This window comes from Hydra vulgaris, chromosome 12, assembly GCF_038396675.1.
Source record: "Hydra vulgaris chromosome 12, alternate assembly HydraT2T_AEP".
NCBI lineage: Eukaryota > Metazoa > Cnidaria > Hydrozoa > Anthoathecata > Hydridae > Hydra > Hydra vulgaris.
This window is the reverse complement of record NC_088931.1, coordinates 31772669-31790000: the sequence shown is the minus strand read 5'-3', so window position 1 is coordinate 31790000 and position 17332 is coordinate 31772669. Positions and strand designations below refer to the sequence as shown.

The 17332-nt window shown below is 27.7% G+C and overlaps 2 protein-coding genes across 3 annotated transcripts; one reads left to right on the top strand and one right to left on the bottom strand.

Moving 5' to 3' along the window:
• Positions 1–2024: 2024 nt before the first annotated feature.
• LOC100214413 (inactive peptidyl-prolyl cis-trans isomerase FKBP6) lies at positions 2025–3535 on the bottom strand. Its single transcript, XM_065812933.1, has one exon. The coding sequence runs from the start codon at positions 3474–3476 to the stop codon at positions 2076–2078; it is 1401 nt and encodes a 466-aa protein (XP_065669005.1). The 5' UTR covers positions 3477–3535; the 3' UTR covers positions 2025–2075.
• A 662-nt stretch (positions 3536–4197) lies between these two features.
• Positions 4198–14041, top strand: LOC100210839 (elongin-C). Of its 2 annotated transcripts, none has more exons than XM_065812931.1 (4): positions 4198–4302; positions 4462–4600; positions 12895–12943; positions 13855–14041. In XM_065812931.1, exons 2-4 carry the CDS (start codon positions 4471–4473, stop codon positions 13994–13996), a joined length of 321 nt encoding a protein of 106 aa, XP_065669003.1. In that variant the 5' UTR covers positions 4198–4302; positions 4462–4470; the 3' UTR covers positions 13997–14041. The 2 variants fall into 2 exon arrangements, with proteins under 2 accessions (XP_065669003.1, XP_065669004.1); XM_065812932.1 differs by having other exon boundaries at positions 4212–4342.
• The last annotated feature ends 3291 nt before the right edge of the window (positions 14042–17332 follow it).

The following is a 17332-nucleotide window of genomic DNA, read 5'->3' as shown; positions in this document are numbered from 1 at the left end:
TCCAATAGATTTGGGAAACAAGTTTATAAGTAAACACTTATTTCATTTCTTTTAATCACTTATTTTAGCGTTAATTTTAGACTAAATCTATTAATTAAAAAAACTATTTTTGAATAAAAGTTTAACACTCTACTCCTATTCATTAAATCTACTCTTATTTATTAAATCAGCCATGATTAATATTTATTAAATCAGCCATGATTAATATTTATTAAATCAGCCATGATTAATATTTATTAAACCAGCCATTATAAATAACCAGTCGTTACGCAAATTTAAATTGATAATTTTTTCACATGTTTTGAATAAGTACTCTCTAGTGGACGTTTGGTGTGTAAAATAATTTTTCCTAGTACAATATAACTCGCTTTAGATCTTTAATTGAATAATACTGTCTTGTATTGCTCTGTTATTTATATTCGTATACATTAACACCTATTTGTATATACACTCGTTTGTGTTAAATATTTATTTTTTTGGTAATTCTAACTCAAATCATATTTGTCTCCTGATCAAGGCTGCCAATGGAAATGATGTGTAAAAATTCTGAGAAAAATTATATAATATATAATATGGCAGTGCTTCAACAATTCCTTCTCACGTCAAACCCAAACATGGAGTATCTTAAAAGGAACACCTGTTGTCAAATACAAATGTACTTAAGAAACACAAAATTGAAACAGAAACAGAGACAAAAGAAAAAAAAAGGTGGATGCTTGATCAAAAGTCAGAAATATGCTTTGAACGACCAAAAGTAACTGAAATTTGACTTTGAGTTGACTTGGAAGTTTTCAAGCTTGATTTTTTCTTTTAAAGAGTTTGATAATGAGGGAGATCAAAACTTTATGTTGCAATATGAATATTAAATTTACTGCCAGGTATGCATCAACATTTAGATGACAAAAACTTCCGTTGAAGAAAAATGTAAAGTAGGGATTACAAAAAGAACTTGATAATGATATTTAATTACACAACAGAGTTTTTTAATTTTACAACAGATTTTTTGATATACCAAAGCAATGATTTGGTTTGTCCAATATAATTTACAAATATTTTAGTTTAATAATTTCTCTGATTGCTTGCACACCACCCCCTAACAATTACTGAAACCCTAGGCTCTTTTATTTCAAATTTAAACTTAAACAAAGAAGTGCATCAAGCCTGTGGTAACGATAATACCAGCTACATATTTTAGCTGCTAAAGAAAGCTGATTGTTTTACGAATGACGCGATAGAGTAAATGAGTTAAGGTCAGTTCTTAAAGCTAAAGAGCACATCAAAATATGAAAATTTAAATAGCAATTTGAAAGGTCATGCTTTCCAAATGATTGGTGTAATACATTAAAACACATCTTTCTTGAAAAAATTTACAATATTAAAGTAGTTTTATCAACTGACAAAAGGCTAAAAATATACAATGTTATGCCTGAACTTTATTTTTTGCACCAGAATTTAATTGACTAGAAGCATTACAGACATAAACTAACACAAGTTTCCGTCGAAATTCAGAACAGAAAGACAAAAAGGTGTCCTCTAAATAATGCCGAACTTCTTATTAACTGCTTTGCAAATTACTTGGACCCACACTCCCAAGATTTTATGGAATATAACAAATTTGATGAAATAAAAAAAAAAGTTATTGACTCGAACCGAGCAAATTCTTAACCACGTGGTCTTACACATGAGTGGTTTATTTTTGAAGTTTTAACCGTGTTTTGTTGAATAATTTTCTTTTTTGCAATATATCACAGAACAAACAAAAATAAGAAATATAAAAATATAAAAATTTAAAAAAATCGTATATAAAGCTTTTTTAAGCAATGATTTTGATGTTTGCTTCTTTTTATTTATAAAACAGACCCGAAATATGCATTCTAAAACAATCAAATTACTTTGAAAATTTATAACTTTCAAAGTAATTTAGTTGTTGATCAGACAGGTTGAAAACATTTTAGGTAAAGTAGGATGGGATGGTAAGGGAATTTTTCCACACAAAATTTTTATATGAGTACTAAAAATAAATGTTTATAAAAACAAATATAATCTAAAAAATTATCTAAGAAAAATAAACAAAATTAAGCTCCTTTTGTTACTTGAATAATTTTGTCTTTTCCATTTTCCTTTTGAATTATATGTAAATTAAGCTCCTCAGCAGCTTTTGTTATGCTTTGAATTTCTTCTTCAGTTAAGTTTTTAGGTAAAAACATTTCCGATTCATTATTATCCTTGAATCCTTTTAAGGCTTCTCTAACAACATCTACCATTTGTTGGGTTTCTTTTGCAGGAGATTTGTCAGGTTTTTTTTCAGGAGTTAGATTCAACATTTTCCTGGATAGCTGCTGATCATTTTTCTGTGTTTTTTTCATTTCTTCATCTAACTCTAAAAGCTCTTGCATTACCTCTTTATTTCTGGGATCAAGTCGATGGGCTTTAGAAATCTGTCGTTTTGATTCTTCATACTCTCCTAAACATCTAAGACTTCGAGCTAACCTATATAGGGCTTTAACATTTTTATTGTCAATATCTAAAGCTTTTCGTGCATACTTTACAGATTTTCTATATCGCACTTGTTTCAAATCACACAAAGAAATATTTAGATACAGTTTTAGAGCACATTTTTTCATTTCTTTTTCCTCGTTTTCATTTTTTAAATTAGTGTTCTCTAAAAGGCGCAATGCTTGACTGTACTTACTTGATGCTCTATTATATTGTTTTACCATAAAGGCTTCATTACCTGTTAATCGAATAGAATCAACAACTTTGATAATTTCTTCAAAAGGTGTTTTCATCTGCTCATCTTTTGAAAAGTTTTGAAAAATATCAGAAGCTAATTGATCAACATAACTTATTAATTCTATTTCAAACAAAACCTCTGCGTTACTTGGTATGCGAGGCGGACAGCCCATTTTTCCAAATGCAACAGTTGGATGAAGCAAAAATCTGGAAATTTCTCCTCTTTTCATTGTTGAAATAGCAATTTGCCAGCCTTCAATACCCTCGCCTGATCCCAACTTAAACTGGTGCTGCTTTCCACGAAGACGACTAGAGTCAAAAGGTTCATCAGAATATTCTATGTAACCATTATAGTGGACTCGACATAAAGAATTCGGAGGAATTACTGTACCAGAACCTTGTTTCATAATTTTTTTTAAAACCAAACCACATCCTGTAATGTCTTCCATACCTTTTTTTATTTTTTCAAAAGGTGTTGACTTTTCATCAGAAGAATCACAACCATCATCTATGCATTCATAGTTAAGTTGTTTAAAAAGCTCTTCTTGCTCAAAATACCTTGACTCTTCATTTTCTGGTAGATCAACAGATGATGGATTAACAGAAAACTCTGTTTCTTTTCCAGCACGAAGCACATCTAAATCAATACCAGTTCCCTGGAGATCAACAGCAACATAATTTCCTTGAGAACCAAGATTTGTCATTTCATCCAATTCAGGCAATTCATTAAAATTTTCATCCATTTTTAAATAGTTTTCAATAGAAAAAGCTAAAAAACAAATATATATATATATATATATATATATATATATATATATATATATATATATATAAAATAGATTTTTGTAGGTAAATGCCTAATAAGTGAAAGTTAAGTGTTTGGATAGTAGATAGATTGAGTGATTGTGTGTTATCTAGCTCATACATTTAAAAATCATTCCATGAATGTGCAGTTTACTAAAATTAATCTTTAACAAAGTCTTAATATAAAATTTAATAAATAAAGTCTATATTTTGAGTCTGTTAATTTTTTTTTTTTTTTTGCTTCGTAACAAAATTTTTAAAAAGGTTTTATGTTCCATTGCAAAACTTGTAACTAAAAAAACTAAAAAATTATAAAATACTATGACTAATGTCTGTTTATAAAAAAATCACACTCAACAGCTTTGCTTTTACTACGCCTATCCCTACAAAAATCAACCTATATCAAAAAATCAGTTTATGATAAAATCAATATTTTATAAAAATAACTATGAAAAAAACTATGACAAAATATGAAAATGATAACCATAAAAGTAATACCAACAGCAATAATGATAGTAATAAAATAAATTTGAAATTATCAAACTCATAAGTAACATTTAAACATAATGTCAACGGTTTAGAATTTTGTTCATCACGTTTTATTCCTAGAAGTCTCTCCTAAAGGGTGTGTAAAATTTTTTTTTTATTTGAAAACTTAGAATTGCGCAAAAATTTTATCATACAACCATGAGTGGCTTTTTGAAAGTAACAATATTCCGCATTTAAAAATAATTTTTATTTTTATACTTTAGCTTCATATTTTAGGTAAGTAATTCAAGTAAGTTCAAATGAACGTCAATTTTAGGTAAATGTATTTTTTTTTTAGTTTAGATATTTCAAATAATTTTCTCGACGTACCAATTACATCTTTTTTATATTTTATAGTAACAAAAATATATATAAATAAATAATATTTTTTTTTAGTTGTTTACAATGTCTGGCAGCTGCGAAGGGCCAGAATCTATGTACGTTAAACTTATTTCAAGTGATGGGTATGAATTTATTATCAAACGTGAGCATGCACTAACATCAGGAACAATTAAGGCTATGCTTAGTGGACCAGGTAAGCGTTTATAATTTATTTTTTTATCTTACAATTTCTAATTCAGAAAATTTTTCTTTTCACATATATTAACAGATATTCTCAAACGTTTTAGGTTTTAATCATTAAAAAATATTACCGAGAAAGTACTATTACTATTACCACTTATCGGCTTTGAACCAAAATGCAACCTTCAAGTGTTTATCAATTTAAAATGCCTTTATATAGTATGTCAAATATACAATGTTTAATACAAATAAAACTGTTAGTTTTATGCATAATGAATTTTTTACTATAATAATGGGTAAAGTTATCTTAGAAAACTTCTTTATATATAATTTAAGAAAAAAAGACCTTTCATTTGAATAAAATTTATTGAATAATGTAGAAATCACCATCTAGGCTGGCAAGTGCTTGAAATTTAGTATATAGATGAACATTTTACATCACAATTTTACCTCAAAAGTCTAAAATAGTGAAAGTAAATTAAAAGATAAAAAAATAACTGCAAAGTATCATGTTAATTGTAGACTATTTAAAAAAAATAGATTTATTAAGAAATAAGTTATTTATATCAAATCCAGCTGAAACAAAATTAATTTTATCAGGAAATGTTATCTAAAATTGCAATTTTATTTTGTTGTGTAAGTCAAATAATTTTTATTTAAATATTCTTTGTCATCAAAATTTTTCAAAAAAAAGTTTTCAAGTTTTTATATTATATCATACATTTATAAGAAAATTATTAATATTAAATACCATCAAAGATTTGCCTTCTATATTTATAATGTGAGCATTTTTGTAACAACCTACAATAGCAATGTCTTTTATTTTTTAAATTTCTGCCTTCAATGGTCTTGATGTGTAACAGTGTCTTAATGTTTCCTATAAAAAAGAAACACTTAGTTCTAAAAAAAGTGAACATTTATGTTATACAAGTTGTATTTTGTAAAGTTTTTTACAAAGGTTTTTAGAATTTAAGTATCTCGGGTAAAGTAATGTATTCACTTCAAAGACTATGTATCTTTATTTTACAATGATAATTTTCATTTACTCCACTAGATTATAGAGAAGGAAACATCGTGACGGCAGAGCTAATTGAGGTGAGTTCCCTTGGTACTGAGGTACCACTCATATGCTCAGTAGGTGGAGCTAGAATTTGAACCTCTAACCCTGCTGCTATGGCCAATCATAATTAGAAATTTTAGCAGCACTTCAACCAACTGGGCTTGATTTAATTTACAAAAAAGAAAAAAGTCATTAATAATTAACCATGAAACTTAAATATTAAAGGAATACATTTTCAATACATTTTAAACGATGCAATTGTATTACATTGCATAAAATTTAAATTAGAAGAACATTATGCTACTTGTTCAACAGTTCCAGGAACAAGAAACCACTGTTTTATACCACAATCATTATCTACTTTAAAGATGAGACAGGTGTCATTTAGCAATATGTATACTAATGTAAATGTTTCTAAAATGCTTTATATGGTTCCACTTGCATCTCTTCCTCCAGGAATTAATATAGCATATGTTTATGATGCAAAATGGTTTTTAGCAGAGGTGTAACAGATATGGTTTTTTGTGTATCCGGCCGGATACGGATATGCCGGATATTTATTTTCATATCTGGCCGGATATGCCGGTATTATGCTGATATTGAATATCATTATTTGCCTAATCAGAATAGAATTGAATAAAAGGATTCATTTTTAGTGAGTTATTTTGTATACAATATCATTTAGAGTGACAATAGGCATACTCAATGACAGATTAAAGGGTGCAGCTTTTCCCGGACCTCTAAAATTGGGACTCAGCAAGGGGAACCAAACTTTTTTAATATATGTTATTACAGTTGCGGGCCTAATCTAGCCTTTCGTAAATTATGTCCCTTTTATTGTTTCATTGAATTATTATTATTTAAACTTTTTAAGCTAAATTTCTAATATTTTTAGCTGTCATATACATACTTGCATATTATGTATATATATATGTATATATATATATATATTAGTGAGTCCAAATAATCGTATTTTTACGTTATCCGGGTAATCGAGTATTTATTTTTTTAATTACCCGGGTACCCAGGTATCCGGGTAAAGGAAAAAAAATTTACCCACACCATGTTGTGTTAATTAAATTTAAAATAAAATGCAACAATTTTAGTTTTAAATCTATTTTTTATTTAAAAAACAATACTTTAAAAATACAAGTTTGTCCACCGTTTCCATTTTCAACTGATTTCGGGTTTTTGTGACAAAAGCTGAAGCTACTGAAAACACTCTTTTACTTACTGTTGATGTTGGTTGTATTGTCAATAATGCTGTAAAAAGTTTTCCAATAGAGTCACCTTGTTTTGAACAATCTTTCTCCCACAACTTCATTTCTTTTTCCAATGTGGATTTTCTCTCATTATTTTCTTTCGGAACAGTCATAATTAATTCAATTGTTTTTTGGAGTTCATCATAATTTGAAACCAAACTATTATTTGAAATTATTTCTTCATTTTCAATTGTTAACTCTGTATCCATCTGTGTGTTTGCAGGATCTTCATTGAACAGCCTTTTGAAGGTTTCTTTAGCCAATAAATGAATAGAACTTTTTTTTAAATAAGTAAAATGGCAGGTAATCTCTGGTTTAGGATAATTTCCAGATTGTAAAAAACGCAAGAGTGATACAACATCCTTATTTCGTCTTTCTTCAATTCTTTTCTTCAAAGCATGAACATTTCTATGGCTAACTGCGTATTTGTTTCTTTTAGTTTGTTTAGCAAAAAAATGCATACTCCTTCAGCTTTTAAAAGATTATTATTATCTTTACTGAGCTCTTTAACAGCAAGCTCAACTGGTTGTAAAGCATGAGATATTTCTTCTAAAACTTTGATTTGTGAACATTTTTGCTGACCTAATTCCATTAGAGCCTTTTGTATACAATCGTATATTTTTATGAAACGATTTACCATTGGTATTATTGAGTTCCATCTTGTTTTGCAATCGAGTAGCAATCGTAACTTTTTGCTTTCTTGATCTATTATATGCTTTTCAAGAACACTGCTTCGAACTGAAGAATATTTGAAAAATTTAATAATTTTTCGTGTTTCATCAAGGATTTTGCCAATGTCTTCACGAAAGATTGGTAATTGTCTAACTAAATCATTTTGGAAATTTAAGTTACCATCAAAAGCAAATGCATCAGCTACCTCATCATTTTGTTCGGTAGTTTCAACACAATCATCATCTGCTAAATTTTCATCATATTCTAAATTCTAATCATCTTGGAAATTTGTATCAATTACCGCATCATCATTCGTAATTAAACTCCCACTTTTTTTATAAAATACATCAAGTACAGCAAGATGTATAGCATGGTTGTAGCATAACTGAGAAAATGGTAAAATATTTTTCCCATATTTTCCCATGACTGATGCTCCATCATGTGTGGATCCGACGATATCATTATCCATTTCAATTCCATAATCTTTAAGTTTTGCTTTTACCAAATCGATAGTGGCATTTGAATCACAAGAACCTATTATTGCAGATAGACCCAAGACTACAGGTGGCTTTGTTGCTGAATGAAGAGTGATATTCATGAACCTTCTAACGTTTATATCACTCCATTCATCGACAGTAATACTGAATCTCTCTCCAGATTTTTTTTGCTCTAATAACAACGCCATTAATTCTTCTTTTTTTTCTTTATAAAAATCCATTATATATTTCATTACCGTTGTTTCACTTTTTGGCATTTTATAATTACGACTTGCTACGAAACCCCTAATGGCTTCAGATGAAGTAATTCCTTTGATGCTAAATCCATCTTTTGTCGCACATTTCGCCAATATTTCATTCAATGATTCTCGACTTATGAAATTTATTATTCCATTTCCAACTGATTTTGTGTTTTTCGAAGAAGACGTATCAGTTTCATTTGTGTCGCCCAAATTACTTTTTTTTGTAAAAATATGCTATGTAATTTTAAATGATTAATCATTCCAGTAGTATTAGATCCCGGACGTTGAATTATAGATTTGCATATGTTACAAACTGACTCCGATTTCTCTTTTTTTGTAAAATATTTCCATACCTCTGATTTTTTCGAAGACATTTCTGGGTATATGTATATAAATCACTAAAATAAAAAATCACAACATAAAAATTGAAAATTGAAATTTATATGTATTTAAATATGCATTTATTACTTGAAATTTAGTACATTTTACTCAAAACACTTCACTTACCAAAGGCAGCTATATATATTAGAAAATTAAGTATTTATTTTATTTATTTCACAAATTTTTTTTTTGATATTTTACTTTCTTGCAAATTTTACGTCGTACAACTTCAAATTACAAATGTTATTTATTTTATGTAACTTATTTAAAAAAAAACTTTTGTAACTTAGTAAAAAAATCAACGGTTGCTAAGCAACTTTATTATAGAAGTAAAAGAAGAAAAAACGGTAGAATACCGATACTCGATTGATTAATAGTTAAATGAATGTGCAATATTTGCATTTTTTTGTTTAAATATTATACTCGATACTCAAAAAAAATATTCCGAAGAAGTTTTCATTCATTATTTTTAAACTAACGTTCTATTTGTTCTGTAATAAAAGAATAGTGTATACGATATAACGTTATTATCTATAGTATAGATAATAACGTTATATCGAAATTATCATTTATTATTATAGATTCTATGCCAACAAATATTTTGTTATCAAATGTGTGTATTATAGTTAAATATTTAATATCAATTTTGAATACGTATAGTTTTATATTTCAGGAAAATTTAATAATGAGGTGCTTTATCTGGTCATTATATAAAATAAATGACGCAAGTGATGCGTGTGCAACCTGTAATATCTGTAAAAAAACAATTAAACGTGGAACTAAGGAGGCTGGGCAAAAGTTTTTTAGTACGACACCTCTGCATAACCATATTAAAGTAAATCATCCAAAATATCAGAGATACAGGTTTCAATAATTTAATAAATCATCTAGAACCTAGATATTCCTTACCAAGTAGAATATATTTTTCCCAAACAATAACTCCTCAACTTTATATGGAATTAAAGAATAAAATTTCTATTAATTTAAAAAAAGCAAACCACATAAGCTTTTCTTCAGATATATGGACATGCCCGATATCTCACGAATCATTTATTTCATTGTCAGGCCACTGTATTGATTAAGATTTTAACAGAATTGATGTGGTATTACATGCTTCTCATTTTTCTGAAAGCCATACAGGAGTAAACATATCTGAAAAGTTAGAAAGTATGTGGGATAGCTGGAAAATTCAAGTTGAAAGACGACACCTTCTTGTAAGAGATAGTGCTAGCAATATGGTTAAAGGGAGTAATCTAGCCGAAATTCCATCAATCCATTGTACCATTCATTTACTTCAATTAGTTGTTTCAGATTCAATCATGAGTGAAAATATTGTAATTGATGTCCTTGCAAAATGTCGTCGACTTGTAACTCATTTCAATCATTCGTCCCTAGCATGTAGCAATTTTAAGAAAATTCAGCAACAACAAAATCTTGACAATCTTTGTCTTGTTCAAGATGTCCCAACAAGATGGAACAGCACTTATTTGATGCTTGAAAGATTAAACAAATTAAAAATTCCAGTTCAACTATACTTAGCAGAACGTTCTGACTTAATGACTTTTTCTACTTTTGAATGGACACTTATATCAAGCATTATTAAACTGCTAAAACCTTTTTTCCAATTAACTCAGGAAATGAGTTCAGAAATAACAACTTTGTCCTCTGTTATTCCAAATATATGCACATAAACTAAATATATGTTCAAATGTCAAGTTGATTTAAGTATTCAAAAAACTCAGAGTCAACTTAAAACTTCTTTAAAAAATCGATTTTTTGCAGAAGCAAACAATGTAAAGTCTTTGCACATCATGAAAAATAGATGCTATGTTATGGCTACATCAATAGATCCAAGATATAAGTTTTCTTTTTTTGATGATGATACCAAAAAACAGGCCAAGTATTGGTTAATAAATGATGTTTTATCCTTTGAAAAAACAATAGTTTGTTCAGAAGAAGTAGATTTTCATGTAAATGAATCACCACAATTAAAGTTTTCAGTAAATACTGAAAAAGAAGAAGACTCACTTGAATCGTATTTTAAAGAGATTATAAATGCAACATCTGAAAAAACGATACCTTCCAAAGAAGGAAAAGTAGAAAAAAAATCGAATGAGATTTTGATTAGAAAAGAAATAAAAAAAATTATTTCTGAACCACTGGTAGACAGAAAATGCTGTCCATCGAAGGCTTGGATGCAAGAAGAACGATTTCCTCTATTAAAAGAAATTGCTTTAAAACACCTATGCACTCCAGCATCATCCGTATTTTCAGAAAGAATGTTCTCAGAATATGGTAACATCTATGAGAAAAAAAGATCTAGATTATTACCTAGCACAGGAGAAATGCTTTTATTTATTCATCACAATGGTAGGAAAATAGATTAACTCTTTTATTTGCATTTACTCATTTGAAATTAGTTATTTGTTGAAATTTTGTTTGTTATTTTCTATGTATTTTTTCTTTTTTATGTAGTATAAGACTTGTTGCTTCATAAAATTTGTTAATTGGAGTTACGAGCCATCCATAAAGTATGTAGACACGCATGGAGTGTGGGAATACCAAAATATCATATCCAGCCATATCCGGCTGGATAAATAATATATCCGGCCGAATACCGGATTATCTGACATTTTGGCCGGATAATCCGGCCGGATATCATATCTGTTACACCTCTAGTTTTTAGGCAATATTGTGGAAATATCTGAAGAAAATCAAGATGTTCTTATCAAGTTCATGAAGCAGTCTATTTCGGAAAATGACATTCAAGAATTCAATGTCAAAGTTTTATTAAAGTAAGTCTAGAGTTGTATACAACAAAAAAAACTTGGTTTTCTGAAATTTTGTTTATAAAATATAGAGCTTCAAAGTATGAATAAAACATGTTTTTGCTACTAAAGTTTTTATTTTTGGAAAAATCAGAAATTTCAAATGACCATATCTCATGAACCACAAAAGATTTTATGCTGAAATTTTCAGGAATTGCTTTTCTCATTGATATTAACAAACCCACCCAAATTGGATTGATCAAATCAGTTGAAAGTGTCCAACAAAAGTTTACAAAGAAAATTAGGAACCTTAGAAATTTGTCCTATCATAATAGACTACAGTTGCTTGGTTTGGAGTCACTCGAAGTTTTGCGCCTTAAAAACGACTTAGTAACTTGTTTTAAAGTTTTTTATAAGCTTATTTGTACAGAATAATCTATGTTCTTTATCATATTTTTAAAATACGCAAACATTTTTTTTTTTGCTTGGATTTAAGAAAATATATATTTCTTACCGAGTTGTTGACATCTGGAACAATATGACCTCAGAAGCTGTGAATGCAAACAATATTTTAATGTTTAAAAATAGAAATAAATATTTTGATTTTAACTAATACTTATTGTAAAAAGGAACAACTATTTGTTTCTTTATATTTTTGTAATGACATTTTTTTTTTTTATTTATTTATGGGCACGCTGTTAGTGACCATCTTTGTCCTTTAGAACGTATATTTGATGTTCTAATAAATATCAATCGATTACCATTTTGTCTTTAATGTTATATCATATAGTATATATTTTTTCTCTATTTTATTATGATAACATGATATTTTTTGAACACTTTCGTATCTTCCTCACTATGAGACGCTCCTGTGAGGTGACAACTGTTTTGAGAAAATAAAAACAAAAATTTTTTTTATCTTCAGTAATATTTTTTTGATTTTCAGTAAACAACTATAAAATATATATATACATACATACATATATATATATATATATATATATATATATATATATATATATATATATATATATTTTATAGTTGTTTACTGAAAATCAAAAAAATATTACTGAAGATAAAAAAATTTTTGTGTTGGCAAGCCATTTTTTAAAATATATACTATAACTAAAACGATTGCTGTCAAGATTAATAATTTCGAAATTTGTTGTTTTTTCCTTTAAATAATAATTTTTTCTAAATACTAGCCATATTTTAGATATATTTGAAAAAATACTTTACTAATACTAGTCAATTTTCATATACTGTGTTTACTGAATTTCTTGTAAAAGGTTTTTTGTATGATTCTCTACCTATTATATTCCTGATTTTAGCTTTTAATGCGGTTCCAACGATATATGAAATGTTGTAACTTGTTTGTAATATTAATACTATGAGAAATATTTAATTCTTATATTTAATTTTTAGCATTGTTTGAAGAGAATGATACTAACGAAGTACAATTCCGAGAGATTCCGTAAGCATTTTTAAATCTGATTAGAATAAAAGAAAATTCTTTTCTTTTATAATAATAATAATAATAATAGTAATAATGATTTTTATGTGTATAAGTAGGTTTTATGTTCATAATATATCAAACTGTACTTTTATGTTGACAATATAACAAGCTGTGGTATGAATAGGTTTTATGTCCACAATATATTAGGCCAGTTAAGTTTGAAAATGTAGCAATGAAGTTGAGAGTAGTTTGATGTTTAGAGGAGGTTATAAGAAAGAGATGTTGCTCATATTTAAAAAAGCTTTAAAAAAGCTACGAGGAATGTTGCTCAGATTTAAGAAAAGTAGAAGACGCTCAGATTTTATAGATGTTTTATGATTGTAACGGTATAATAATTTTAAAAGAAATGGTTTTTTTCATGGTTTACAGTGTAGAAAAAAATTTTTAAATAATTTTCACTAAAGTATGGTAAAATTGTTTTTATTCTAAATAAAATATTATGTATTTTAGCATATTTGAAATATGTATGAAATATTTTTTTGGGGAGTTAATAAAAGCTACATTTATTAAAAAAATAAATAGGGTTAATGCGTATTTTGTATTTCTTTAAACAGGGTTTTGGGTTGGATCCCGAACCCGTGTTTTTTTGATTCCATGGATGTAATATCTAAGATCTTGGATTGATTTTTTATATTTCTTTAAATGGTCTGGGTAGGGTGATACTTAAAAACCGTTACAGCAATATAATTCTTTTATTCCATAAATATTTTATTTAATTATGAAAAGAAATTGTTTAAAAAGTATTATAAGTTCTTTTTTTTTATATATAGTTTTACGTAAAATATTTTAAAGATCTGTACTTCGCCTATAAAGAGTTACATATTCTGTTTATATACATATTTTATATGTTCTTTCTGTTTACATATTAGGTCGCATATTTTAGAGAAGATATGTACCTACTTCGCTTATAAAGTTCGCTATACAAACAGCAGTACAGAAATTCCTGAATTTCCTATTCAACCAGATATTGCTCTCGAACTCCTAATGGCAGCTAATTTTCTAGATTGCTGATGTAAAAAAAAAACGTTACATTGTATTATATCTTTAGATTTTTCAGAGTTTTTTTTGTTTGTTTTTTGCTGAGGTTAATTTCAATAAAATAATATGGAATATTAAATGCAATGAAATATTGTATTCAATATAGGGTTTCGAATAGCAAGGTTTGCGAGAATTTCGCATCTTTATCTACCTGATACCTTTTTGTTTTTTCAGATGCACTCGCAAAAATTCATCTTACGTATCGTAATATATGAAATATATTACGTAATATATGAAAATTAAAAAAAAAATTAAGTATGACTTGCAAATTAGTTTCATAAGAAGCATTTCGACAGTCACATTCGAAAAAAGAAAAAACATCAGTAAAAAGTGGAAATTTTCAACTGGTAAAGTGCGGATATGGGATTGGGGGCTGCAAAAGCATGCAAAGAGTACTGTTACTTCTACTGCAGATTTGGGTCGGGCAACAATAAGGTTAGAATTAGGTGTAATTTTTCGCACTTTATTTCCGCATTTTACGTTAAAAAATTTTCTCATTTTATTTGTATCCGAAAAAAGCGCTCTGAATTATGCACTTGCGAAAATGAATTAAAAATAAGTATTATTTTTTTAATTTGAAACTTAAGATTGTCAACAAAATATGTGTAAAGAGATCATTGAACCTAAAGATCTTAAAACTACCGAAAGTGTATTTGCGACCGGTGGCCGGCGGTCAAGATGATTCTTTATGACAGTAAAACAAATTTTGAACAAAGACTTTAGCACATTAACCAATTCTTCCAAGTTGATGGGTTCACTTTATTTCCACAAAATATAAATCTGTGAAATGATCATCTAAACATCGCTCAAAGATTGTTGAAAATCTGAAGCTTATCTTATTTGAAGCCAATAAATCAACATTAAAGTCACCTTTAAAATGCGACCCTAATACTTTTAATTCATCCTCTAAAAACTTTATGTTTGCAGCTTTCAGAAATAACTGATCTGCTTGTAAAAATAGTTTGAAGGTTGGTTGACCAAATATATCTTTGATGGCGTTAATAATAGAATCAAGGGCTTCATAGTTCATAGGTTTGTAATGCTGGTACAGATTTCCAGAATAATGTGTTGTCGCTTTTGCCTTAGAGTTTTCTGTGACATATTGTAGCTTCGCTTTCTAGAAAGACAAGGGAGTGAAAGTATTTTTATTTTGCCTGCGGGCAACTTTACTTACCTCATACTTAATAATAACAATTATATTGACATGTATTAAACTTAGCAACAAAATTTATACTAAAATATTTATGTGTATTACTGACTGTATACTGTATAACCACTTCTGATTATATATAAATATAAAATAGACTTTATTTAACCACTTAAAGAGGTACTCGATGATAAGTCTTCTCAGACTTCTACGAGTTTTCCTTTACAACAACATGTTTTTTATAATAAGAAACACTATTAGTTTACGTTATACTTAGTTATATTTGTTAAACCACTTTTTATTATGATACGTGGTAATATTATGTTATATATAATTTTTTTTTTTTACGTTGCATTATGTTATATTATGTAATTGTAACGTAACGATGTGTAAATATATTGAAGTTGTAAAAAACAAAAAAAAACAAAAAAAACTTTATCTTTTCGTAAATTAGACTAAAATCGCAATCTTTGTATAACTAAATCATCTAAATCAAGGTTTTCAAAAAGTCTAAAAAGTGGTTTGATAAAGACGATAACTTAAATTTAGACCAAAACAAAAATTAAATAAGTTCATTTGATTTTTACAGCCCCCAATTCTTGCTCTTATCAAAATCCAAACTTTCTGTTTACGATTTCTTTCAAAAACCACGGCTTCCTAGCTCTCCAGTATCTTTTTAAAACACTTTAAGACATTTAAACATCTAAAAGTTACGGAAAGTTTATTAAACTTTTGATTATAGGAAGATTCCTCAATTTAACATTCTTTTGCTTCCCAAAATCTTTTTTCGCTTTACTCTCTATTTAACTAATACGCATATTTCCCCCCACAGGAAATTTTATTTAACATTGTTACAATCAATAACAACTAAGTGATTGGTGACGGAGCAAAGTAATTTAGAAACAAAAAAAATTTGGCCAAAATACGGTTTTTTGAGAAGTTTAAATAATGTTACTAGCAAACTATTTTTTACAGTTTCTTATGATTGTAACGGTATAAAAAAAAATGTATTGAAATAATAGATTTAAAAGTTAATTTATGTTTGAAAGTGACCGAAAACAGCTTTTATTTATCATTAAAATGTTATAAATAATTATCATTAAAATGTTAAAATGTGATAAATAATTATCATTAAAATGTTTTCAACTTAATTTTCTCCCTTTCATTTTATTTTCCATTACATACAAAGATAATAGATAATTCTGTCTTAATTTATAAAAATATTTAAATATGTATTAGTACATGTTGTAAGAAATACATAAAAAAGTACAAAAGAAATACATTTAAAAATTTTAGTGGTCAAACAAAGAAATAGCTCAGAAACAAAGGATCTGTGGTTCAAACCCCGCCTCTGGGCAAGTTTTTCAACATCGGTTAGGAAGGAGGCGTGAACTTTCAATTAAATGCTCATCCGCGGTGCTCTGCGTGAGGACTTCTTGGGGAACCTAAATAAAATTAAAAAAAAAATACGCAATTTTAACGAAGTTAAACTAATTTTTATGGAGCTAGGACTTTTTTTTTTTTTTTTTTACTTGGTATGCTATGATATTGTCCTAATATTGTTGGTGTTTGCTGCTACACAACTGCAACCAACACTGAAAAATTTGCCGACGCAGTTATTATAAACTGTCTTGTTATTTGTCTTATATCTCTATAGTAAGTTTTAAATTTATTAAAAACAACCAATTAACCTGGCTTATAAATACCTAAAAGTGTCTGCTCACGCTGTGACATCTACTACTGGTTAATTAATGTTGCGTCTGATTGAAATTTTATTAAAAATTTTTTATTTAACAATAAAACTTATAGAAGTAAGTTCAACAACTTTTGTTAATTTTTTTTTCATTTCAAGCTCATTAAAAACCACCAAATTTGTTTAACAAGGCTGAAGAATTAAAAACAATATCATGAAAGTATCTAGTTAAAAAGGACAGAATTTTGATTGATAGAAATGAGTTACTTTTCAATTGCATTTTTTTTTTAGAAAAAAATATTATTTCCCCTCCCTTACCTCACCACATTTGACCCTATTTTAAAGATTTTCAGTCTTCTTTCCTTATCTATTTTTTTACATCATAGAGCAAATTTTAGCAATTTTAAATATTTTCAAAAAAACTAATTTTGGCCTGATGTTAAGGTATTCCTGTGCGGAAGTTTGATGA

Coding starts and splice junctions, on each gene's coding strand:
- LOC100214413 (XM_065812933.1), bottom strand. CDS start 3,476: ATGGATGAAAATTTTAATGAATTGCCTGAATTGGATGAAATGACAAAT.
- LOC100210839 (XM_065812931.1), top strand. CDS start 4,471: ATGTCTGGCAGCTGCGAAGGGCCAGAATCTATGTACGTTAAACTTATT. Junction 4,601..12,894: donor GGCTATGCTTAGTGGACCAG/GTAAGCGTTTAT, acceptor TTTAATTTTTAG/CATTGTTTGAAGAGAATGAT. Junction 12,944..13,854: donor GTACAATTCCGAGAGATTCC/GTAAGCATTTTT, acceptor TTTACATATTAG/GTCGCATATTTTAGAGAAGA.